This window comes from Manis pentadactyla, chromosome 1, assembly GCF_030020395.1.
Source record: "Manis pentadactyla isolate mManPen7 chromosome 1, mManPen7.hap1, whole genome shotgun sequence".
In the NCBI taxonomy this organism is placed as follows: Eukaryota; Metazoa; Chordata; class Mammalia; order Pholidota; family Manidae; genus Manis; species Manis pentadactyla.
The window spans coordinates 157,236,155-157,259,788 of NC_080019.1; the positions used below are offsets into that span (position 1 = coordinate 157,236,155).

The following is a 23,634-nucleotide window of genomic DNA, read 5'->3' on the forward strand; positions in this document are numbered from 1 at the left end:
TCTAAATGAATTGTGTTTAAAATCAGTAACTGGCAATAAAATTGACCACACTAAATTAACATTTGTTAGGTTGGAAAAGGGAAAATGGCAATGAGCTACTTTGTCTGAAATCATCTCTTTGAATCTGACTTGGGGACCAGATTTTTAATTTAAAATGTTCCTCTGAAAGCTGTTGTTTCTTGCTACGTAAGTATGGATCATGCTCAGAGTCCTATGAACTGGTATCAGAATTCTTAAGGTGCTTTGGCTGAGTGTTTCTCACCTACCTTGCAAATGGCATAACAGTAATCCAGAAGAAAGTTCCCTCAACTAACATACTGGATGACTTTTTTAAAAATGTGCCTTTTTTATAACTTGTGTTTGTAACTATCTTTGGTTTTTATTTGCTTGTTGAGAGGTTAAGAAACAAACAAAAATCGCATGATTTTAAGTTGTAAGCTTCTGAATGTTGCCCACTTATAAGCAAAGTAGAAAGTAACTTCCTTAAGTAATCCAAACTATTTTGAGGGCCAAATAGGAAAAACAAAGAAGAACAGAATTTTTGCTTTGAAACAGAGCATATGTCAAGTTCAAGAGCATATGTCACAGTGGCTGATTCCAGGTTTGGATATAGACATATATGTTTTGTTTAATGGGAGTTTTGTCTAATACGGACTCTTGATTGTTACTGTAACTTGTGTTTCTAAGTGTGCCTTTTCTGGCTTCCTATCGTATTTCAAAGCTTTTTACTTTCACTATTAGCTCATATGTGCTCACAAAAGCAAATTATGTAATATTATTTTATCCAGTTATTATCAGTAAACATTTATTAAGTTCCTAAGTTCCTAGCTTCTGCTAAGCAGAGATACTGAGATACATCTCAAGCATGACATGATGTTTGCTTCTGAGAGATCCTTTAGTTCACTTTTAAATCAAGTATACATAGATATTTATTTATTTGAACCTCTTCTTCCTCCTCTAGTATGTGATCAGAAGTTGAATTGTAAAAGGGAAGTAGGTCCTGTTTGTTCTTAAGGAAGAATTAATAGACACTATGAACAGGAAATAAAATTCTATTGTACATGCAAAAGTGTAACACAAAATGACCAAAAGAAAATTCAGCAAGCAATGATAAAAATAACAAATTATTTACTGCTTTAAAATGTTAAGGTATTTCAAGACAAGTTGCAGTCAAATTAATGTGAGTTATGGAAAATGAAATACATAAAGATGTATTTATACAAGTGCAGACTAAATATTTTCCATACGGGTATGTAAATGAAAAGATATACAGTAAGTGCACACTTCATATGACTATGCAGGCAACAGTTAGTTTCAGATACTTTTGAATAGTTCATGCACAAACCTTCCCAAAGTACAAGTTCTGTGAGTCTTTTTGGGGATGTGGAGGGATAATTAAAAAGGACTGAGTTCCTCGCAATAATATCAGTATAGACTGGATGAGGGTGAGGGTCATCAGTTATATATATTACTTACTGTAATTTGTGATTGTCGAGGAAGAGGTGTGGCAGTTGGTGTGATAGTAATACTGCTGGTGACTTTACTGGTTGTTTTGTTTAGTGCCCCATTAGGTAAGCCTTGAGTTCGGTTATCCTGCAATGGTGTGGAAGGGCTGGCAGGTCTCATGGGGCTGGTTACAGCTTGCATGTAAGGATTTCCTAAGTGAATGTGGATTTTATTATCCTCAGTAGTTATCACACTTGAACTATTACTGTTTGAACGTTGAAACTGCCATGATGATTGCCGGTCAGGGGAGACTCTGAAAATTGCATGCTTGGCACTGATTTCTATAGGCTCTGGGGAGCGTCCCTGCTCAGGAGAGCTAGCTGAACCAGTCACAGCCAACACCTGAATAGGCGACATTGTCCTTTCTGGAGTTATGGAACCACAAGACTCTGGGGTCTGTGCTCTGGCAAAGGTTGCCATGGTAATTGGGGACATGCTTTGCTCTAAATTCACGAGGCCTTCGGCAGAGCTTTTGGATTTCACTGGTGTTATGGAGGCATTTTGGAGGATAGTTATCCTTTGTTTTGGAGTGCCACAGTTTGGTATCACTGCAGTGCTTGTGTAAGAGTGAGGGCTTTCTGTGGTCGGACTTGTAATTTCAAGAGTGGCAGTGTTCTGTACATGGTCTGGAGTAACCTTTATGTGAAGTGGCTGCCCAGGAGTGTGGCTCAGAACTAGATCTCCAGGTTGCACAAAGTTGCCATTAGGTTTAGTTTGTATTTTTCCATTCTGAGGATGTCCCTCCTTGGATTTCATCCAAGGAATCCATAACTTCCTGTTAACAGGACAGGGAGTAGGTGAGTTGCATTTGACGGACAGCATGGATTCCTCATCATTAGGGTCCTCATTCTGGTCCTCACTCTCCTCATACAACTGACCATTGATGACTGCCCGTTCCAGAGGAATGAGACTCTTATAATCGGGTGGCTCATTATCTACTGCTTCCGTTTGAACTTCTTTAGAAAATACTTGAGGTTCAGAGATGATTCTTCCATTGAGACTAGGCCGGAGGCTCTTACTGAAATGCCGGTACCGCCCTAACTCTTTGGTGAGGTTTTCAATCTCTCTTCCTAAATCTCTGTTCCTGTTTTCTTGTTGATTGAGTTTCTTTTGCAGAACTGAATGCTCTCCCTGGAGGTGACATATCAGGTCCTCAGTTGCCATATATTCATGAATTTTTTCTTTGAGTGCATCCACTTCTCTTGAGAGGTGCCCTGATTTCGCTTCTTCTTCTTGAAGCCTTTTAAAAAGCCATTGTTCGTGGCTAGATTCTGTCTTTTCTGCTAACTTGTACTTGGCAAGTTCTATTTTAACATGTTCCAGCTCTTCAGATAAAAACTGAGCTTTGTCTCGTTCATTAGCATACCTCCGTTCTAGAGTCTCATACTCATCTTCTGTTTTCATGAGGTCATCCTCAATGGCTTTCATATCCTTTAACTTGAGTCTCAGTCCTTCCACTTCTTGAGAGAGCTCTTTAATCTTACTGTTTTCTTGGTGTAATGCTGCTGTGGACTTACTAGAATCTTGATTTAACTTGTTTTTTAGAAAGTCTTTCTCAATTGCTTCCAGTGATTGAAGTCTATTTTTCAACATACTAACTTTGGACAGGAGTTCATTTCCTTTTTCTTCTTCTGCTTTTAGTTTGTTTTTTAGATCATCTCTCTCCTTGGTTACTCTGTACATTTTTTCTTCCACATCGGTTTTGGACTTAAGTGCCCTTTTAGTTTCCTCAATTAACTTCTCAGTAACCGTTGTCACTTTATTTTGCTCAACTTGAAGCTGAGAAGCAACAGCTTGTAACTTATCTTCAGTTTGCTTTAATTTTTCACTCATTGTTTTCCTTTCATCTACCAGCATGACGGTTAATGTTTTCAGTTTAGTTAAATCCTCTTTTAGTGTGAACTCCGTCTTTTCCAGCCGACTTTCAATGGCTTCTAGCTCTTTGATCCTTACTTTTAAACTCTCCAGTTCTTGAGACAGCTGCTTTGTCGTCATCTTTTCTTTTTCTAAACTGCATTTCAGAGAGTAACATTCTTGTTTGCTTTTGTTGAAAGCATCTTCTAATTTTTCAAGAGCCATAATCCTTTTATTGAGTTTTTCAACCTCAAGTTTAAAGTCTCTACTCTGTGATGTTTCCTTTTCGAGCCTCTTATTAAGATCTCTGCACTGCTCCTCCATTTTTATGAGCTCTTCATCCTTGCCTTCCATTTCTAGCACACGTTTCCTGAGCTCCTCCACCTCAGCCATTATACCAGAATTTCCATATTCCCCCATGTTGATCTTTTCTTTGATATCTTGTAGCTCTTCTTCTGCTTTTCGTAGAGATCTGTTTGTCTCTTCTAACTCGTCAATTTGCCGACTGAGCGCCGCCAGCTTTTGTCGAAGCTGGCGATTCTGGCTGTCCTCGTTGGTGAGCTTTGCCATAATTATTTCTTGGTTCTGATGAAGCTTTGTGGTCTGCGCATGCAGTTCTTTCTCTAGTCTGGCTGCCTTCTGCTCTTCCTCCTGGACCCTGGCTTCAGCAAGGGCTAGTTTAGCTTGAGTTTCTTTTGCACTTGTGGTTAGGTCTTGGACTTTCTGCCTGTGTAGGGCAAGCTGTGCCGTCAGCCTTTGTTGTTCATCCACTACCATCAAAGCAAAAGACTTGAGTTTGCTCAGCTCCTGTTTCAGGGCGGCGACCCTCTTCTCCCTTTCTTGCTCCTCCTCCTCCTGGGTCCTTGTTTCCCGGTCCGTCAGCCTCTTCAGTCTGAAAAATACAAGAGTGTGATCGGTGCCTTAGTAGCTTGCCAGCTATGACTAAACATTTATGTAGTTTAGAAAGATGGAATCAGCTCATACAGAATATGGAAGGAAATTCCCGAGTTTGAGGGGAGGAGAGTCTCAGTGAACAGGTATCTTGGTTTTTCTTTTCACTACGCACTCCCTCCACCCTTTATGGATTGGTAAGAGATGCAGTTTCCCAGGAGCCTTGGTAGAGGAGCTAAGGGAAAGAATGTTCAGTTTGAATTGCTGTGTGATAACATAATCAGTAGGCAGTGTAGTCTGAGGGCTGTAAAAACAGGCACGAGTTTGAGGCTCAGTTGGACCTGGTTCTAATTAACTGGTTAATTAACCTGGGCACTTATTTAACATCTCTGAGCTTCAGTTCCCTCATATGAGAAATGGAGGCAATAATTGTATTATCTTGGACATGTGTGAAAATTAAATGAGATAATTCATCTAAGATTTTCACAGTGCTAGCACATAGTTTGCACCTGGTGAGTATTGTTGCTGTTCTTTTTTATTAATATGGTTATTACATTTTTTTTTTAGATAATTATTTTTTATTGAAGGGTAGTTGACACACAGTATTACATTAGTTTCAGGTGTACAACACAGTGATTCAACATTTATATACATGATAATTCTAGGTACCAGCTATCACCAAAATAATATGGTTATTACATTTATCAGACAGTTTGCTTGAGTGGTACATTAATGTTTGGTGCTCAACTTCTTGACTCATGGTTAAGGTTTTATTCACATTGGTTAGTTACTCACTTTACTGATGGATCTCTCTACCAATTAAAACTTGGTTTACACTAGCAAGACATTGTGCCGGCAGTCACTCACTTCTCATTTATCTTTATCCCCATGGTGGCTGGTAGATGCACGTGGGGAGCTGAGAGGCATCTAAGGGGGTTTAGACTTTTCGTAAGAGATGGAAGGACATGGGGTTTGACAGGAAAGAGCTTATTGATGAGAGTCACATGCTAGAAATGATGGAGGAAAAGACTATTGTCAGGAATGTAATGATTACCTCTTAAATGATAATTTTGTTACAACATGTTACTTTTTTTCTTTTATGTTTTAAATGTATCAGCATAACAGGAGGGCATTTAACATGCACATTTTCCTCAGGAGTAAGGTCACAGTTTAAATTTGTGGCACTCTTAATTACACTAGTGATGAGCTGATTATAGAGGATGTAATTACAGCTTTGCAATGTTCTTATACAGAAGCTAAAACAGAATGGAATCCCTGAAAAATTGAACTAAAGGACTTGTCCCACATTTGTTTTCTGATCAAGCATAAAGAGTTCATAATGTTTTAATATATCTTTTCTATTAGGAATGGTCAATTATCCAATGCATGTCTTTAATCCATGCTATAAAACTTTGTTTTTGAAAGTTTAAGGATTTGAGAGGACATTTTAAAAGGAAATTAATTTGGGGCAGTCTCCTTGGAAATAGAGTCCTTTTTGAGGTCCTAATCTGCTTTTTTTCTGTAATTATACTACACAGAGGGGAACATGTTTAAAGTAATTATGTAATGTAGGAACTCTCAAACATTTTTATGGGGAGGATCCACTTTTTGTTTTTCCTGTTTTGAGAACCTGACAGAGGCTGGCCCAAGGGCTGCGGCCTGTGAAACTCTGAAGAAGCTGGGCTGGGTGCTGGGGTGGGGTGGTTGATGATCTCATCCACAGTCTTGGCAGAAGGCTTCCCCATGGCTTCTGGCCCTGTCCCACTCCCTATTTGAGACACCTGGGAGCCTGAGAAGAACAACATGGTGTCTCCTTCCTGAGTGGTCATGAGACTTCACAAGCCAGTGGCAGATTCTACGGGTAAACTGTTTTGGTGGTGAAATTGTTACAGAAACTTTGGTAAAGTGCTTCTCCCTCCCACCTTTACATTAGAATTCCATTTAACAATGTGCTGAGCATAACTGCAGTGAAATATTTTCCCCTCTTCATATCACAGTTCTTAGAGTTTGTTAGAGAACAGTTTCACGAAAACTTTTCAGGATTTCTTTTCAACTTACTAAATAATGCCATGTGCTATTTCATTTTCATGAGAAGGAGGTGTGTTTGCTTAGGATATAAAGGAGGGAAGTTTTTTTGCCAGTATAATGAAAAGGGCATGAAAATTGAAGGTTACTAGTGAATCTTGGCAGTGCCATAGCCAGCCAAAAAGATTTTCAAGAAGTGTCATTGTTTCCATTGTGTTCAGTGTTTGTGGCAGCAAGTATGAGGCACCTTTTTCATCACAGTGCAAGCTCAAGTGTCTTTTTTCACAGTTTCTGGTAATCAGCTGGCATCCTCATTTGTTCCCAAACCCCATCTTACAAGATAAGTACATAAAACTGGTGATTTGAACACATTCACTTCCATCATTTCCTTACTACTTGTTTCCTAACAACCTGCTGTTTCTTTGGGCCAGTCCCATGAGCACACCACAGGACATTCAACAAGCTAGTCAGGTAAAGCCTGTCAGGGAGGGAAACAGGAGTTTATGTGCAAAAAGAGTTATACTCTTAACCATCAAGTAGGAGCTTCAGGCCAGCAACCAGTGAGTACCAAGGATGGGAGGGAGGCCCAGTGGAACTTTTTCAGAGCCAGTTGAGTGCCTGTAATGCTATTGCATACTGTGTGTGTGTGTGTGTGTGTGTGTGTGTGTGTGTGCGTGCGCACACGTGTGTGTTTGTGTGTGTGTAATTCCACTGGTATGGTGAATGGGTTTACCCTGAATCATTTACTATTTCTTGCATCTGTCTGGAGCATTTGAAGGTTGAAGTTTGAGGTTAGTTTATGGTCTGAAGAAGACCATTTGTTTGCAAAGTTAGCTGGTCCTCAGAAAGTTTGAAGCTTCAAACCTGGCCTGTTGTACACAGTCTCCTAAATAAGGAAGCTGATTGTCACATTGCTAATTGCTAATGCAGGGATCTGTATATGTGTGTGTATATATGTAAATAATGTGTGTGGGTTTTTTTTCAAATACATATGAATGCTTTCAGCAAACATTTGCTGAATATTGAGTATTTTAGTTGTTTGAGGTTCACAATCACTTATCTAAAACTTTTGAAGACAAATGACTTCAAAATTCTAGAGTGTTTCATATTTTATAAAGACACTAAGGTGTGTGTACTATATATAACAGCTGCAGTTGGCCTATGGCACCACCTCCTAGGTAACCTCTGAATACTTCTGCAGTGAATTGTGTGAATAGTCACACAAAGTGGGATAATTAAGATAATAAGTAGTCTCACATCTATTCAGGTTTTACTACCAAATAAGTTCTGATAAGAAGTTTTGCTGCCACAATTTGGCAAAAACTTTGTCTAGTTCTAGGATTTTTAAATTGCATACAAGGGGTGGTGGATGTGTACAGTGAAGGTACAGACGAATGGTGTCTTTTGAGTAAAGATAATGTGGGGTTAAGGGCTCTCAGCCTGTTTCTTCTCTAGTAGGATTTGGGTTTTAAACCCAACAGCAGCTTAATTTTCTGTCTCCATTATATTTCTTTTCATATTAACAGATTTTAGGCATTGACGCTGACTGATTTTATATGCTAATATTGATTGTCATTACCTCTAGGTTAGGTGTTAAAAACAGATAAATGATTTTGAGAGTATTTAACCCAGTGTACTCATAATCATGAAAGTAGCATAGACCTTGATACACCGAATGTCCAGATATGAAATTCATCACCTCAGAGCTGTATAGTCAAATTACTGCTCCATTTTCCAGGAATATTTCTAATTAAAACCTTTATGCAGAGATGTTTGTATAATATATGCTACCGGTTTCTCCACCTTCAGCACTATTAATATTTTCAGCTAAATGATTCTTTATTGTGGGGGCTGTCCTGGGCAGTGTAAGGCATTTAGCTGTGTTCTTGATTTCTACTCACTAGGCACCAGTAGCAACCCTCTTCTCCCCAGTTGTGACGACCAAATGTGTCTCCTCTAGACATTGCCCAATGTCTCGTGGAGTGGGAGGAAATTGCCCCCATTGGAGAACTGATCTGTGCCTGTGTGTTATAGACATGTGTATATGTCAGTCTATCATTAGAAGTTAGACTCTCCACTGTCCTGCCTTACTTAGCTTTAATTAAGCAGGTACAAGGGGAAGTTCCCATGTAAGTTACATATACACCTGGTAATTCTATCATCCCTGCAAATGGCCTCTTATTTATCAGTGCTTCTTGCAGTTTAAGATGTATTTGAATCACCTAGGAATCTGTTAAATTGCAGATTACAGTTCAGTACATGGGGATGGGCCTCTAACTTTGCTTTATAACAAGCTCCTAGGTGATGCTAAGACTGACTGTGTGTAGCAAGGCTTTATTATTTACACGTTAGATGGTTTCTACAAGTGGTATTTTGGCTGAATATTGATTGTACCCCAATCTGTGGCACAGGCTATATTCCTGACCTACAGGGCCATCCATTTTTTCACAGAGAACATCATGTAGGAGACTATGACTATTAGCTAAAATCCATCTGCATTACTGGAAAAAATAACTCAGAGTGCATATCGTAAGTGGTAGATCAGCTAGCAAAATTTTCACCTAAAAAAGGCAGTAAGTAATTTTAATTCCAATTTGTGATTTTCCTCAACCCAAAGACTAAAGCATAGGAGTTATATAATAGGTGGCCTTTTTAATTTAATGTCAGTGATGTTCTGCCAAGCCCTGAGCTCAGTCTACATACCTGCCAGTCCTATATTCATGGTAAATTTACAGGGTTTGGGATTATTACCTCTCTTTTAGCCATGAAAATTGAAGCTCAGAAAGGTCAGGAAGGCGTAAAGCCTGTAATGATTTTCTATTCCACACTGCCACCAAACTATTGGATGGAATTGGTCCACCTACAGTGTCTTTCTCAAGGGACTCTCTCTGTAATAAACTATCAACTTAAAGAAAAATGATCATTTATCATTGTGCTGCACTCTTTTTAGCTCACATCTCATAGAGAAGGGTTTTCAAATATTTGCTCTTCTATCTCCTAAAGTAATTTTTATTAGGTTCAGCTAGTTTGTTCATATAAAGAATAATCATAGCACTTCACTTAGCAAACGTTACCTACTTTTTTCAGCTTATTGAGGTATATTGACAAAAGTAAGATACCTTAAGTCAACAACATGATAGTTTGATTTATATGAGAGTTGTGAAAAGATTCCCACCAAGTTAACACACCACTTCACCTCGCATGTTCATTTTTTGTGTGGTAAGTTCTGCTCTCTTAGCAAATTCCGTTACATAATACAGTATTAACTGTAGTCAACATGCTATAGCTTAGATCCACAGACCTAACTCAATTTAAAACTGGAAGTTTCTGCCCGTCTACCAACCTCACTCTTTCCCCCTCTTGCCACCCCACCCCTGCCAGCCCCTGACAAACCACTCTACTCTGTCTGTGAATTCAGCCTTTTTTTTTAAGATTCCACATATAAGTGATACTGTGCAGTATTTGTCTTTCTCTGTCTGGCTTATTTCACTTAGTTTATACCCTCCAGGTTCATCCATGTTGTTGCACATAGTAGGATTTCTTTCTTTTTTAAGGCTGAATAATATTCCATTATGCTTTATTTGCATATATCACATATATAAATATGAAATCATACATATACATCACATTTTCTTTATCCAGTTATCTTTTGTCAGACACTTAGGTTGTTATCATACCTTGGCTATTGCCAATAATGCTGCAGTGAACATGGGAGTACAGCTACATCTCTGAGAGAGTGATTTCATATCCTTTGGATGTATACCCAGAAGGGGGATTGCTGGGTCATACAGTATTTCTATTTTTAATTTCTTTTGGAACCGCCATACTGTTTTCCATAGTAACTGTCCCAGTTTACATTTCCACCAACAGTGTACAGGAGTTCCCATTTCTCCATATTCTCACTAGCATCTGTCACCTCTTTCTGAGAGTAGGCATGCTAATGGTGTGAGGTGATCATTGTGGCCATGATTTACATTTCCTGATGAGTGATGTGGAGCACCTTCTTCATGTACCTGTTGGCCATTTGTGTATCTTTGGAAAAATGTGAATAAGGTCCTTTGCTCATTTTTTAACTGGGTTATTTGTTTTTTATTTTTTATTTTTGTGGGTTTTTTTGCCATCAAGTTATATGAGTTGCTTGTATATTTGGCTGTATATGTGCAGCCAGTATTTCCCCCATTCTGTAAGTTACCTTGTCATCTGCTGAAGGTGTCCTTTGCTGTCCAGAAGCTTTCAGTTTTATGTAAGAACTTGTTGCCTTTGCTCCTGGTATCACACCCCAAAATAAATGCCACAACCAATGTCAGGGAGCTTACCTCTTGTGTTTTCTTCTAGAAGTTTAATAGTTTTCAGGTCTTACACTTAAACCTTTAATCCATTTTGAGTTGATGTTTGAGGTAAGATAGGGTTCCAGCTTCATTATTTTGCAGATGAATATCCAGTTTTCCCAGCACCATTTAGTGAAGTGACTCTCCTTTCCCTATTATATATTCCTGGCTCCTTTTTTGAAAATTAATTGACCATATATGGATGAGTTTATTTCTGGGCTCTCTTTTCTGTTCCCTTGATCTATGTCTGTTTTTATATGAATACTGACTGTTTTGATTACTATACCTTTGTAATAAGTTTGAAATCAGGAAGTGTGATGCCTCCAGCTTTGTTCTTTTTCAGATTGCTTTGGCTATTTGGTGTCTTTTGTGAGTCCAATACATTTTAAGATTATTTCTTATAGTTTTGTGAAAAAAGCTGTTGGCATTTTGGTAGGGACTGCATTGAATTTGTAGATTGTTTTGGATAATATGGAAATCTTAACAATATTAATCCTTCCAGTCTGGGAACAGAGAATATCTTTCCATTTGTGTATACTTCAGTTTATTTCATCAGTGTTTTACAGTTTTCACTGTATGGAGCTTTACCTCCTTAATTAAATTTATTCCTAAGTATTTTACTCTTTTGAAGCTATTAAATGTTTTCTTAAGTTCTCTTTCTGATAGTTCTAATATAATTTCTAAAAACTAAATATCCCTTCCCACATTTTAAAGCAGGCATCTAGATTTTTTTTAAATTCAAGATTTAAATAACTGCAAAAGATACATATTAACATCTGTTGTATAACTTAAAAAGTCATCATTGGCAAACCAGTTCGCCAAATCAGACATTCAGGAAAAGCCTGACTTAATTTTTCAACTTTTAGTGAATGTGTGACTACACATGCCTCTGACAACCATTTCGCTTCTAAAAGAGACGAGCACAGTGGCTTTCCCTGCCTTGTCCCCAGATGAAGAAACAAGTACTGCTCTATTCCGTGGTTGGTTCTGAAGTTGCTGCTGCTCTGCTCTCATGGGACTCTCTCAGGAATGTCTTTCTGCAGTTGTCCTTTTGTGCCCCAAAGAGGTTTATAACCCAGGAAGATGCATTTGATAAGATTTGTTAAGTGAAAAAGAAAAAAACTTTTTTAAAGTGTTGTTGGAGAGGGTGAACTCATAGAGAGCAGAAGCACTTTTTCTGAAATACCAGTTTTGGAAAATGTATGTATAAGAATTGCAGATGCAGGCACTGATTTCCTTAAAATTCTCCATGCTTGTACCCACGGAAAGTCTTTGTGATCCTCAGGGATGTGTGTACTCCAGTTTGAAGACTACTGACTTGGATTCCTCTTATTCATGTTCATGTATTGACACCACAGGATTATAGGAATATTCACTGAATCCTGTCCAGTAAAAACAGGTTGTGGAAGCTGGTTTTATGGACACAAATTGAGGTAGTTAAATCCAGACTGGCTTAAAGCAGTGTCTTATTACAGCTTTTCTTTAGAATTTCAGTTCGGCTCAGAGCTATTATAACTTACTGTGGTTTATCACTCTTATGTGCAATACCAGTTATTTGTTTTTTCAAAAATGTATCTGTCATCTTGAGTGTTTTTTGATGCTAACTGCAATGCTAGTCCTTTATTACGTATTATACATCCAGAAGGTCTTTTTAGTTTTTATTTACACACCATCTCTGTATGAGACATGAGTGTTGTAATATGCATCATATAACACACATATGGTGTGTAGATGCTCTCATACCAATCACACCCATAATAGCTTATATAATTTTTAACATTTTTGATTTTTGTCCTATTTGTGTACATTACCATTAAACCTACTTAAATATAAGTTTCTTAAGAATACAAACATGTTTCACTCATTTGTATCTTCAACAAATGGGTCTATCATAAAGCTCTTACATGTGAAGGTTACCAAATCAATGTTTTTAGAATGAATGAAAGAATGAACAAATATGCCTTCCTGTGGAAAATACTGAGGCATTGTCCTAAGTAATTACATTGAATTTTTAAAGATGTCCCAATGTTTACCATGTGCATAATTTTAGGTACTTAAGGAAATGCGGTGTAAATAGTTTTTCCAAGTACATTACTCCCTCTAGAAAGAATCAAGACCCTTGGAACTCTTCCTCTTCTTCATATTCCTGCATTAGAAATGTATGTGCTTATTTGCATAAGGAGAAGAGAGATGGGTGGTAAATGTTCACATCCGAGCCCCTCACTCTCTGGTTATTTCATCTCTGCAAACAAAGGAGTGGTTCTTTGGACAAATATGTTTATTACACAAGCAGCATTACATCAACAGCAGATGAAACTGAAAAGGAAATACTCATCTGTAATTTGACCACCCTAATACATCCATTATGTTTCTACTTTTCTAGTTTTTCAGACAACTGGCCCACATAAAGTTAGGGTGTGTATCAAGCAATGAAACCAACTCCACAAGCCATTAATGGCATTGGGTTGTTTCTATTAGCTGTAGAAATCAACCTGTAAGTAGTGAGCTACTTGATTCCAGCTTAGCTTCTCATCTGTCATTTTTAGGAGACAAATACTCTGCTGTATTCATTATGTGGATCTTGAATTTAAAAATTCTGGTGTTTTGAATATGGCAAGACTTTTGTTCTATTACTTTGCAAACAACAAAGGACTATAGTCAGATGGGGCTGTACTGAGATGAACAGGGGAAGGTTCTTGTTCTTAAAGTGTTTGTAGGCTGTTGGGAAAGGCTGAGCAGATAGTTACAGTTCAGTTCAGTAAAGACTCCAGAGCAGTAGGTCTCAAACTTTTTGTTCTCACAACTCCTTTACCCTCTTAAGAATTATTGTGGACTCTAAATTTAGAGTTTTTTTTATTGTGTAGGTTGTATCTATTAATATTTACTGTATTGGGAATTCAACTAAGGTATTTAAAAATATCCATGTAGTCATCAAAAATAATAAACATGTTAACATGTTTTTATGAAAAATAACTTTTTCAAATAAAAAACTCAGTAGGAAGAATTGTATTTTTTCTATTTCTGCAAACTCTAATGTCAGGTTTAATTAAAGACAGCTGTTTTCTCAAATCTGTTTCACACATTCCATTAGCTGTCAGAGCAGTGACGTCACTACATGTCGTGTAGCCTCTGGAAAACTCCTTGTGCATTTGTGAGAGTAAGAGCAAAAAAGTTAGTCTTATGAAAATTGCTTGAAAGGGGCCACATTTTGAGAGTGATTACTTGTGAGAATAGACAGTTGAAGCGTAGATGGCAAAGGTGTCTTTCTCTGGAAAAGTCTCTGGTTTGGCCTCTTACCTTCTTTAGGCTGTTACCAGGTGAGTCCTTTGCTTCATCCTGATGAAGTCCCAAGATTCACTGTCCTAGTCAGTACCTCTTTCCATCATTAATAAAACTAGTATTTGCTCCCCACCTTAGATGGAAGATTCTGTGTTCAGATACCTCTCTCCTAGTTCTTAGAAAAATCCTAAATGACAAAACTGTCTCCATAAGACATTGTATTTTGTTTGAAACCACAGTTTGAAATAAAGGCATGGAAACTGAGTTACCTGGTTTTTAAAACTGTTCCATCCCCAGTGAGGTGCAGATCACCTGACATTTAATTCATTTCAAACCTTAATGAGTACCTACTATGTACCAGGTACTTCACTTGTTGTGTTACCTATTTCTGTCAAAATATGCCTGTATACTTGCATAGATCATTCTGATGAAACTTATAATAGTTTGCCATCAAAAAACAAATAGCAATGGTGATACCAAAACCTGTTTGGTCTTAAGATATACAAAACAGTGTATCTCTTATTTAGTCCTAAGTGTGTAACTTAACTTTTTGGGCCTCAATTCCTATATTTGCTTTCATTCTTCCAGAGCTAGTTTAATATATTACTTTTTCCTGATTTAACATGTTAGTTACTAAGCAGAAAACTTCATACATCACACTGCTATATTCATTTTTCTATCTGCTCTCATGGCTAGACTTTGGTAGTCTGGTTATGATTAGATCCCACTATAGCTTTTAGCAATTCTTATCTAATATATAACTTTAATTGTTGCATTGCATTGATGGCAGCTATGTTCATAGTTAAATAACCACAGAGTTCTAAGCAGTTGGCAGAGCATTTACATGGAATTTATTGGAAAGCTTCCTTAGGCTGAGGTAAGTTTTTAGTAATCAGGCTTATACTGTATGTTTCCTTTATCTACTCCCTGCTTTTTCAATGGGACTTTTCACTGTTTAGTCTAATTTTTAGGAGCACTCATAAAAATAGCTAGGACCAGTCTTTTTTTATTCTATGTATGCTGCTTCCTTTTATTTCTTTCACAAGTCAAAGGTTTTCTAAAAATTACAGCTATAGCATACCATAGTCATAATGTAATGCTCAATTCATTTGACATGGTCAGCAAGATCTAGAAGAACAGTAACACTTTTTTTGGCATCTGCTAGCTGAGTATGAGTGTACATCTGTGTCTGCTTTATGTCCTTGTTACTGAAAATCCTGTCATCATCATTGAGATCATTTGGAGATGCCATAAATGGGTCCAAATCCAGCAAGCTGGGTTACTGTTTTTCTTTACTGTGAAATAAGAATTAGGGCATGAAGTGATGGAGGAGGCTTTAGCTAGTATCAGAGAAATATCTGGTAAAATTGGAGCACTATGAGTCAGGACTCTTCATTATCTGAACAATCTTGTTTGGTTCCCCAAGGATCAAGGGAAGTGAAATAATAAGATGCAAATAACCAAATGACCTATTAATTATAAGGAGCTTAGGAGCTTTTAGCAGAGAAAGAAAATCCTTAGAGAAGCTTAAGAAATCCTCAAATGGAATAGAGGGACAGGGATCAGGGCAAATCTCATTCCTTTTTAAAAGCAGGAAAAAAAAGCAAATAAAGTGAGGCTAAGAGGTCTACAAGAAAGAAAAAGTACTAAAAGTCAAGGTTTCAGAAGTCTTCAGAAACAAGTCAGTCTGAGAGCTCACAGCCACAGAGCTTGGGTAGTAAGGCTACAAAGAAGATATTTTCATTCTGAGACTATGGAATCTGGGCTAGGAAAGAATCTCCATGCCCTGATCAAAGGGCCAAGTGGAGACTTGAGAAGGCCCGAGAAGGCGTTCACTCAATCTAAGCCTGCAAGAGAAAACAGGAACTAAGGACAAGCATATGTAAGCTTGTACCAGGTAAGGACAGCTCACAGTAAGGACAGTTTAGACTTAGTAGTTTTAACTGTAGAGCCTGAATTATGTGTTGTCACTTCTTCAATGCTGTGCTGTCAGTTAAGGAGCTTTCAAGAAAGAACAATTGGATGATGGATGTTCATTTATTTCCACTAAGCTTGTGGCCTCCCCATCTCCTCTTTTAATTTTCCATATTAAAAAATATCAACTCAAATGGGTTTTTCTTTTTGCCATTTACTGAAATGGATTTTTTTTTCCCCTCGCTTTGAATATATTATAACTATGAAGAAGGAGCTTGTAACAAACCAGTTACTGCGACTGCACTACTGTGCTAAAGAGCCTACTCACTTTTGTTGTGGTCTTCTCCACCCACCCCCACACACTCTGAATTGAGGTTCTTAATTATTAAAAACAATCCCTCAGATCAACATTTTGGTATTTTTCCTTTTCCAGACTTTCCATTTTGACTGCTGCTACACCAAAACACGAACAACAACAACAAAAACAAAAAGCAAAGAGACAAATAAAAACCAGTTTGTCTTTCACCAGACTGAGACTTCAGGTCCTTGCCACACTGACCATTTCAGGTGGGCCTCTCCCTGATTCTTAAAGGCCTGCCTGGGCCTACCATAGCCGCAATGGCTTCCCCAGCTGCCTTGTTCTTCCCTAGGGAGCAGCATTCAGAAAGCCAGTCAGCACGTGATGCCTTGGATTGTCACAGATGTGTGTATGCCCTGCTATGTCTGAGAGGAATGCCTTGCATGCAACACAGCATGCAGAACACACTTAGGTTTAAGTTGGTGATGGTGATACTGGGCTTGTTCCCAGGTTCCTAACTTTCAGTGTTACCATTCTTCCCATTTCCTCATCCCTCTTTCTCTGATTGATATTGTACTCATTGTGATCTGTTTTTTTATATCTTGTATGTTTGCCCCAGGGTATCCTTCTGTAGGATGGGCTGAGTCCTCCCTACTGCCCCAGCAGCCGATTGCATTAAACAGCACAGATGGCCCAATGGCCAGGATCAGGCAGGATGATGGACAGGGAGCAGGTACACTTGTCAGCCCTGAAGCACCAGTGGAACAGTGACAGTGGAATACCATGGGAGGCAGGGTAGTGCAGGGACAATTCAGATTCAGGATGTCAACTTTCAGAGTTGAATCTTGGTTTCCCCACTTCTACCAAGTGTGACTGAGCAAGGATTTATTTTATTTTTTTTACTTTTTTCCTTAGCCTGTTTTATTTTTAAATTTCTTTTTTTAATTTTGGTATCATTAATATACAATTACACGAACAACATTGTGGTTATTAGATTCCCCCCACTATCAAGTCCCCACTACATACCCCGTTACAGTCACTGTCCATCAGCGTAGTAAGATGTTAAACAGTTACTACCTGCCTTCTCTGTGCTATACTGCCTTCCCCGTGCCCCCCACTACATTATGTGTGCTATTCATAATGCCCCTTATTCCCCTTCTCCCTCCCTTCAGTCCCCCACCCCCAGTCCCTTTCTTTCCCTTTGGCAACTGTTAGTCCATTCTTGGGTTCTGTGAGTCTGCTGCTGTTTTGTTCCATCAGTTTTTGCTTTGTTCTTATGCTCCACAGATGAGTGAAATCATTTGGTATTTGTCTTTCTCTGCCTGGCTTATTTCACTGAGCATAATACCCTCTAGCTGCATCCATGTTGTTGCAAATGGTAGGATTTGTTTTCTTTGGCTGAATAATACTCCATTGTGTATATGTACCACATGGTCTTTATCCATTATTCTACTGATGGACACTTAGGTTGCTTCCATTTCTTGGCTTTTGTAAATAGTGCTGCGATAAACATAGGGTGCATATGTCTTTTTGAAACAGGGATGCTGTATTCTTAGGGTAAATTCCTAGGAGTGGAATTTCTGGGTTAAATGTTATTTCTACTTTGAGTTTTTTGGGGAACCTCCATATTGCTTTCCACAATGGTTGAACTAATTTACATTCCCACCAGCAGTGTAGGAGCATTCCCCTTTCTCCGCATCCTTGCCAGCATTTGTTGTTCCTAGTCTTTTCTATGTTGGCCATCCTAACTAGTGTGAGGTGATATCTCATTGTGGTTTTAATTTGCATTTCCCTGATAATTAGCGATGAGGAGCATCTTTTCATGTGCCTGTTGGCCATCTGAATTTCTTCTTTGGAGAATTGTCTGTTCATATCCTCCGCCCATTTTTTAATAGGGTTATTTGCTTTTGGAGTGTTGAGGCATGTGAGTTCTTTATATATCTTGGATGTTAACCCCTTGTTAGATATGTCATTTACAAATATATTCTCCCATACTGTAGGATGCCTTTTTGTTCTGCTGATAGTGTTTTTTGCTGTACAGAAGCTTTTTAGCATGATGTAGTCCCATTTGTTCATTTTTCATTTTGTTACCCTTGCCCAAGGAGATACGTTCAGGAAAAAGTTGCTCATGTTTATATTCAGGAGATTTTTGCCTATGTTGTCTTCTAAGAGTTTTATGGTTTCATGACTTAGATTTAGGTCTTTGATCCATTTTTAGTTTACTCTTGTGTATTGGGTTAAATAATAATCCAGTTTCATTCTCTTGCATGTAGCTGTCCAGTTTTGCCAACACCAGCTGTTGAAGAGGCTGTCATTTCCCCATTGTATGTCCATGGCTCCTTTATCATATATTAATTGACCATATATGCTTGGGTTTATATCTGGGCTCTCCAGTCTGTTCCATTGGTCTATAGGTCTGTTCTTGTGCCAGTACCAAATTGTCTTGATTACTGTGACTTTGTACTAGAGCTTGAAGTCAGGGAGTGTAATCTCCCCTGCTTTATTCTTTCTTCTCTCTCCCAGCTGATTGCTTTGGCTATTCAGGGTCTTTTGTGGTTCCATATGAATTTTAGAACGATTTGCTCTAGTTTGTTGCAGAATGCTGTTGGTATTTTGATAGGGATTACATTGAATCTGTACATTGCTTTAGGTAGGATGGCTATTTTGACAATATTAATTCTTCCTATCCATGAGCACAGGATGTGTTTCCATTTATTGGTATCTTCTTTAATTTCTCTCATGAGTGTCTTGTAGTTTTCAGAGTATAGGTCTTTCACTTCCTTGGTTAAGTTTACTCCTAGGTATTTTATTCTTTTTCATGCAATTGTGAATGAAATAGTTTTCCTGATTTCTCTTTCTGCTAGTTCATCGTTAATGTATAGGAATGCAACAGATTTCTGTGTATTAATTTTGTATCCCGCAACTTTGCTGAATTCAGACTGGGCTAGAAATTTAACCTCTCTGAGTCTCATTCTCTTCATCTGTAGAAAGGGAATAATATTGGAACCTCTCTTATAGTAGTGTTATTCAGGGATTAAGTAAATCAATCCATACAAAAGCACCTAGCATACTGCCTAACACATATCAGTTAGCATTAGAAGTAGGAAACTACTGAATGAGAATATGCGGAAGAACACCCCAGGCATAATGGGCTGTCCTCAAGTAGGGGTCAGCTGGGAGAGAGAGAGTCAATTCACACTAGAGTGAAAAGGTATAATTTCTTAATGTTAATCTATTAAACATAATCTGTTTACTGTGACCTGCCTTCAGCTATTCATGGATCTTTTCAGCCATGCACACTGTTAGGCCAGGGGCTTTCAGCCTCAGTGTGACTAATATGCAGACTGAATGACTCCTTGTCGTGAAGGCTGTTCAGGGTATTGTAGCGTGTTCAGCAGCATCCCTGGCCTCTTTGTACTGAGTGCCAGGAGTAACCCAGGACCCCCACTTAGTTGTGGCAACCAAGTAATGTTCCCAACACAGCAAAAAACCTGGGGACAAAAATCCCCTCTGGTTGAGAATAGCCATTTTAGGGCAGAGTTGATTGTTTGGAAAACTTAGGTTAGATCTTCCTGTGTTAGTTGTCACTGACATAACTCTTTTCCATTATCTGCTGCTCAAGTGTATTTGGAGACTGCCTCTATTTTCCATTTCTCTTGTGTTCACAGATCTACACCACAGCTCTTCTCCCTTTGTGGAAGAGAATGATGCGTTGAATGTGCATTATCCAGTAAAATGCCACCATATCACTCTGGATGTTATAGCTGGCTTTCCAAAAGCTCTCTGACTTCTGCTCATCTTACCCATTCTTTCTTCCTTGAGTATGAAGATACACTTTTTCTGCTGGGATCAGACAACTCCCAGATCTGTCTACTTGGGTGGACTGACTGATTTGGCACAGTCCTGGGTAAACAGTCTTTCTCTGTATGTGCTGCTTACTGCTGGGCTTGATTTCAATAGTGACAAATGTGGGGAACACTATTAAGAATACTTCATAATGTTTTTTGAGCACATCAGAAAAAAAATAACAAGTTAACAGGTTAACAGATACCCAAATTTTCTCGAGAAATAGGTCATTTGAGGTTTTCATATTGTTGTATAATTAGCCTTGTAATTATACAAAGTTTATTTTGCTCAGTTTTAACCCTTCAAGTAAGTCTGAATTTCTTGGATTTTAGATTAGCATTCCTAAATATATAATATGTATTTCAAAATATGTACACTAAAAAGTATACTGTGAAGTGTCTGCTTCCCACCTCATTCTTCATCTGTCAATCCCCTTTCCTAAACCGTAACCACTGATACCAGTTTTTTATATGTATTCTGAAGTGTTTCTATGAGAAAACAAGTAAAATAATAAAGTTTCTTATTCATGCCCTTTTTTATGCAAAAAGTAACTAAATATAAACACTGTTTGTCTGTCACCTTGATTTTTGCAGTTAAACACTGTCTTGGTGATCCGTCCTTTAGATCAGTATTCTTAAGCAGGGGCAAGAAAAGGGAACAAAATCAACATGACTACCAAATAAATCTTTACAACTTCATGCTAGAAAAATGAAAATTCATAGGATTTTTTTATTGAGTAACAGAAGAATGGGAGTCATATACTTTTGCTGTTTTGAAACTTAATATTAAGATAAATTGTAATAGTGATATTACTTGATTCTAATTTTATAACAGCACCTTGATTGTTGTATATCTGTCTTTACAACTTCTCTGTGTACATCTGTATTTTGTTAGTCAAGAAACTAAGGCCCAGGCACATTAAATAACATGCAGGGACATTGTTATAGGATCCCTGGAGCTGGAACCCATGGCAATTCCCAACTGCTATCCAGTGTGGGATTTAATTTATAGAGAGAAAGAAACAAGCATATTGAGGGTTTACTTTGTGCCACTTGGTCTTAATACTTACAACAACCTTGTGAGGTAAGTATTACTCCCATTTTACAGAGGTGTAGGAACCAAAAAACTCAAAATTTGGAGAGGTTAACTAATTACCAAACAGCACAGATAATCAAACCAGAATAAAAATTCACTGATGGCAAAGCATATGTTCTTTCCACTTAACCAGACTACATGCTAGAAAGCCCAGACAGAGTACTAACCTCAAAAGTTTCCTCTTTCTCTCGTTGCATGTTTTTAGTGTCCGTTGGTTTATTCCTGCACTCTCTGCCCCTACCCCTTTGGCTCCCTGATCCTTCTACCTTTGCTGTCCTTGCTCCAGCCACACCAGCTTCTTTGTTATTCAGTGAACACCACAGGGCTTGTGACTTTTGTACTGGCTGCCTCTGCAGGGAGCCATTCAACTCTCTCCCTCATCTCATGCTGTACTGTCTGGCATACTGTATTTTACTTATTTGATCATTGTCTGTCTCTCCTAGAATGTAAACTTCACACAAATTGAGTGTGTATGTGATTCAATGACACATCAATTTATTGGAATGTTTTATCCAATGCTATAAGATTTCTAGCTGAAGAACAGTACCTAGTACTTAATTAGTACTCAATAAGTATTTATTAAATATCTGAACAATTATCTAATTCTGCTTTTGAACTAGATACTGTTAGGAAGTAAAGGTGTAACTGTAAACAAGACACATAGTAAATAGTTCCTTCCCTGTACAGTCTGTGAATAACGAGTCACCATTTATTGAGCAATTATTATATGCCATGCTAGTCCTGGCAACAGTCATAGAGCAAGTATTATTGTCCTCATTTTACAAAAAAGCAGCTGAGGCTCAGAAAAGTTAAATAATTTGCCAGAGGTCCTGCTAGTAATTGTCAGAAACAGAATGATAATATAGTTTTTACTACAAATCCTTTCTTAGTACCGTGACATACATCCACACCTCCTTTTTCATGTCTCATGCACCATCCTCTCCAGTGAATTTGTGTGTTGTAATATTTTCCCTGTCAAAGGCACATAGAATCATTACCACTTGGCAATCCACCGTTTTGTCACAGTATTTTCTGTAGGTTCATGGCTACTTTGAGACTTGATTAGGAGACATTAGCAAATACTCTCTTAATCATTGTAATAATAAAGCAAGTTTATTCATTTGAAATAAATTCATAATTATTTTTGGATGGTTTAAAAAATTGTGACTTTGCCAGTAATAACATCTTGTGATCCCCAGAGGAGATGGGTTTGTCATAAATGCCATTTCTGTAGAGCATTTCAAGGAACTTAAAGTTCTCGGAAAATATTTTTAACAGGCAGCCTTTTCTCAGACAGACATCAAGGGCGTAATACTGTATACCCTTAAAAGTGTATGTGTGTGATCTTATTAAGAATATTTATATGTATTTCTCTTAACTGTTCAAAATCCAGTTATATATAGACTTTGCTTTTGTATCTTAGTGGATTGAAGAGCACAGAAACAGATTCTTCAGAAAGCATTCTAATGCAGCTGCAGAATTTTTTTGTTTTGTTTTTAATTTCCACTTGTCCCTGTTTTCCCTTCCCAGGTAGAGGTTATTTTCATTCAGATTTTGCAAATGGATATTTTGAAGGATTCATATAATTCCTTTCTCTTAACACATATTATTTGGTAGGTTGCTTTTCTTTTATTCTCTCCCTTTTAAAAAGTTACAAAGACTAGATATCTTTTCCAAATCTTACTCTGAGCCAAAAAAAAATTCTTTTAAGCCCTTGGTTCCTTTAAGTCTTTAAAAAAGGGGGGGTGGTGCTTTCCTTTTTTTATTTGTCTTTCATACGTTAATTCACTGGTGTTCAGTTTGTCATATTTAACATAAAAAAGCCAAAGCAGGAAGCAGTCATGTGCCAGAGGGGATGAGTTCGCTGGTTTTCACCTCCTTGTAGTCTGGCTGCCTGTGCAGAGGCAGTGGCTAATGTGGTATGCTTAGGAAACCAAACGTTTCCTAGCTTGTTAGTGGGAAATTCAAACTTCAGAAATTTAGAAACCACAACATAAAGGCTTATGTTTTATTGTGACTACTGAAGTCACAGTTTGCCATGAAAAACAGTCCTGATAGGAGCTCAAAGGGTATAAAATGTGAAACATTTTGGTGCCTAGAGAACTTCCCCCACCACACCCATTTTAGCTATAGTACATCTGTAAATAAGGGGCAAGGGAACTAAAAACATACAATAGTGTTTAGAGGTCACTGCAGTTGGAGTATGAAGGCTGCTTGGCTTGACTTGATACCGAGCAAACAATTATGTCATGAACCACAGTGAACATCCTCCGTCTGCTCTTACCTACTTTTCCTAGTTTCTGAGGATGATTGGTTTCTGTCTCCTCCATGGTACTTTGGAGAGCTAGAGTTTGGGCCATATGTAAAGTTTAATTACAGACAGGTGGAAAAGTTTTATTCTAGAATCTGTTGGAATGTAAATGACCATTTTTCTTGTAGTCTGTGTTTTGCATGTCCTCTTGCATGCATTGTAAATATTAAAATTATTTTGGTTCTTAGCTTTATTTAATATTTCCTGACAGTTCAGAGCATTTGGCTTACATTGTCCTCTTCTGCCACTCCTGAGCATTGTGAAGACAGAATGCATGAACACAGAGT

The 23,634-nt window shown here is 37.9% G+C and overlaps 2 protein-coding genes across 8 annotated transcripts in view; one reads left to right on the forward strand and one right to left on the reverse strand.

Moving 5' to 3' along the window:
- CMSS1 (cms1 ribosomal small subunit homolog) overlaps positions 1-23,634 on the forward strand; it is a 403,057-nt gene that overhangs the window by 23,878 nt on the left and 355,545 nt on the right. The window lies entirely within an intron of this gene.
- Positions 1-23,634, reverse strand: part of FILIP1L (filamin A interacting protein 1 like) — a 242,522-nt gene that overhangs the window by 14,454 nt on the left and 204,434 nt on the right. For 4 of the 5 annotated variants that reach the window (XM_057502084.1, XM_057502088.1, XM_057502094.1 and 1 more), the window contains one exon: positions 1,037-4,252. In XM_057502084.1, the coding sequence (XP_057358067.1) occupies positions 1,456-4,252 (2,797 nt within the window). In that variant the 3' untranslated portion in view covers positions 1,037-1,455. Of the gene's footprint in view, positions 1-1,036; positions 4,253-23,634 lie in introns of those variants that run through there. The other variant, XM_036916522.2, reaches the window with a different exon arrangement.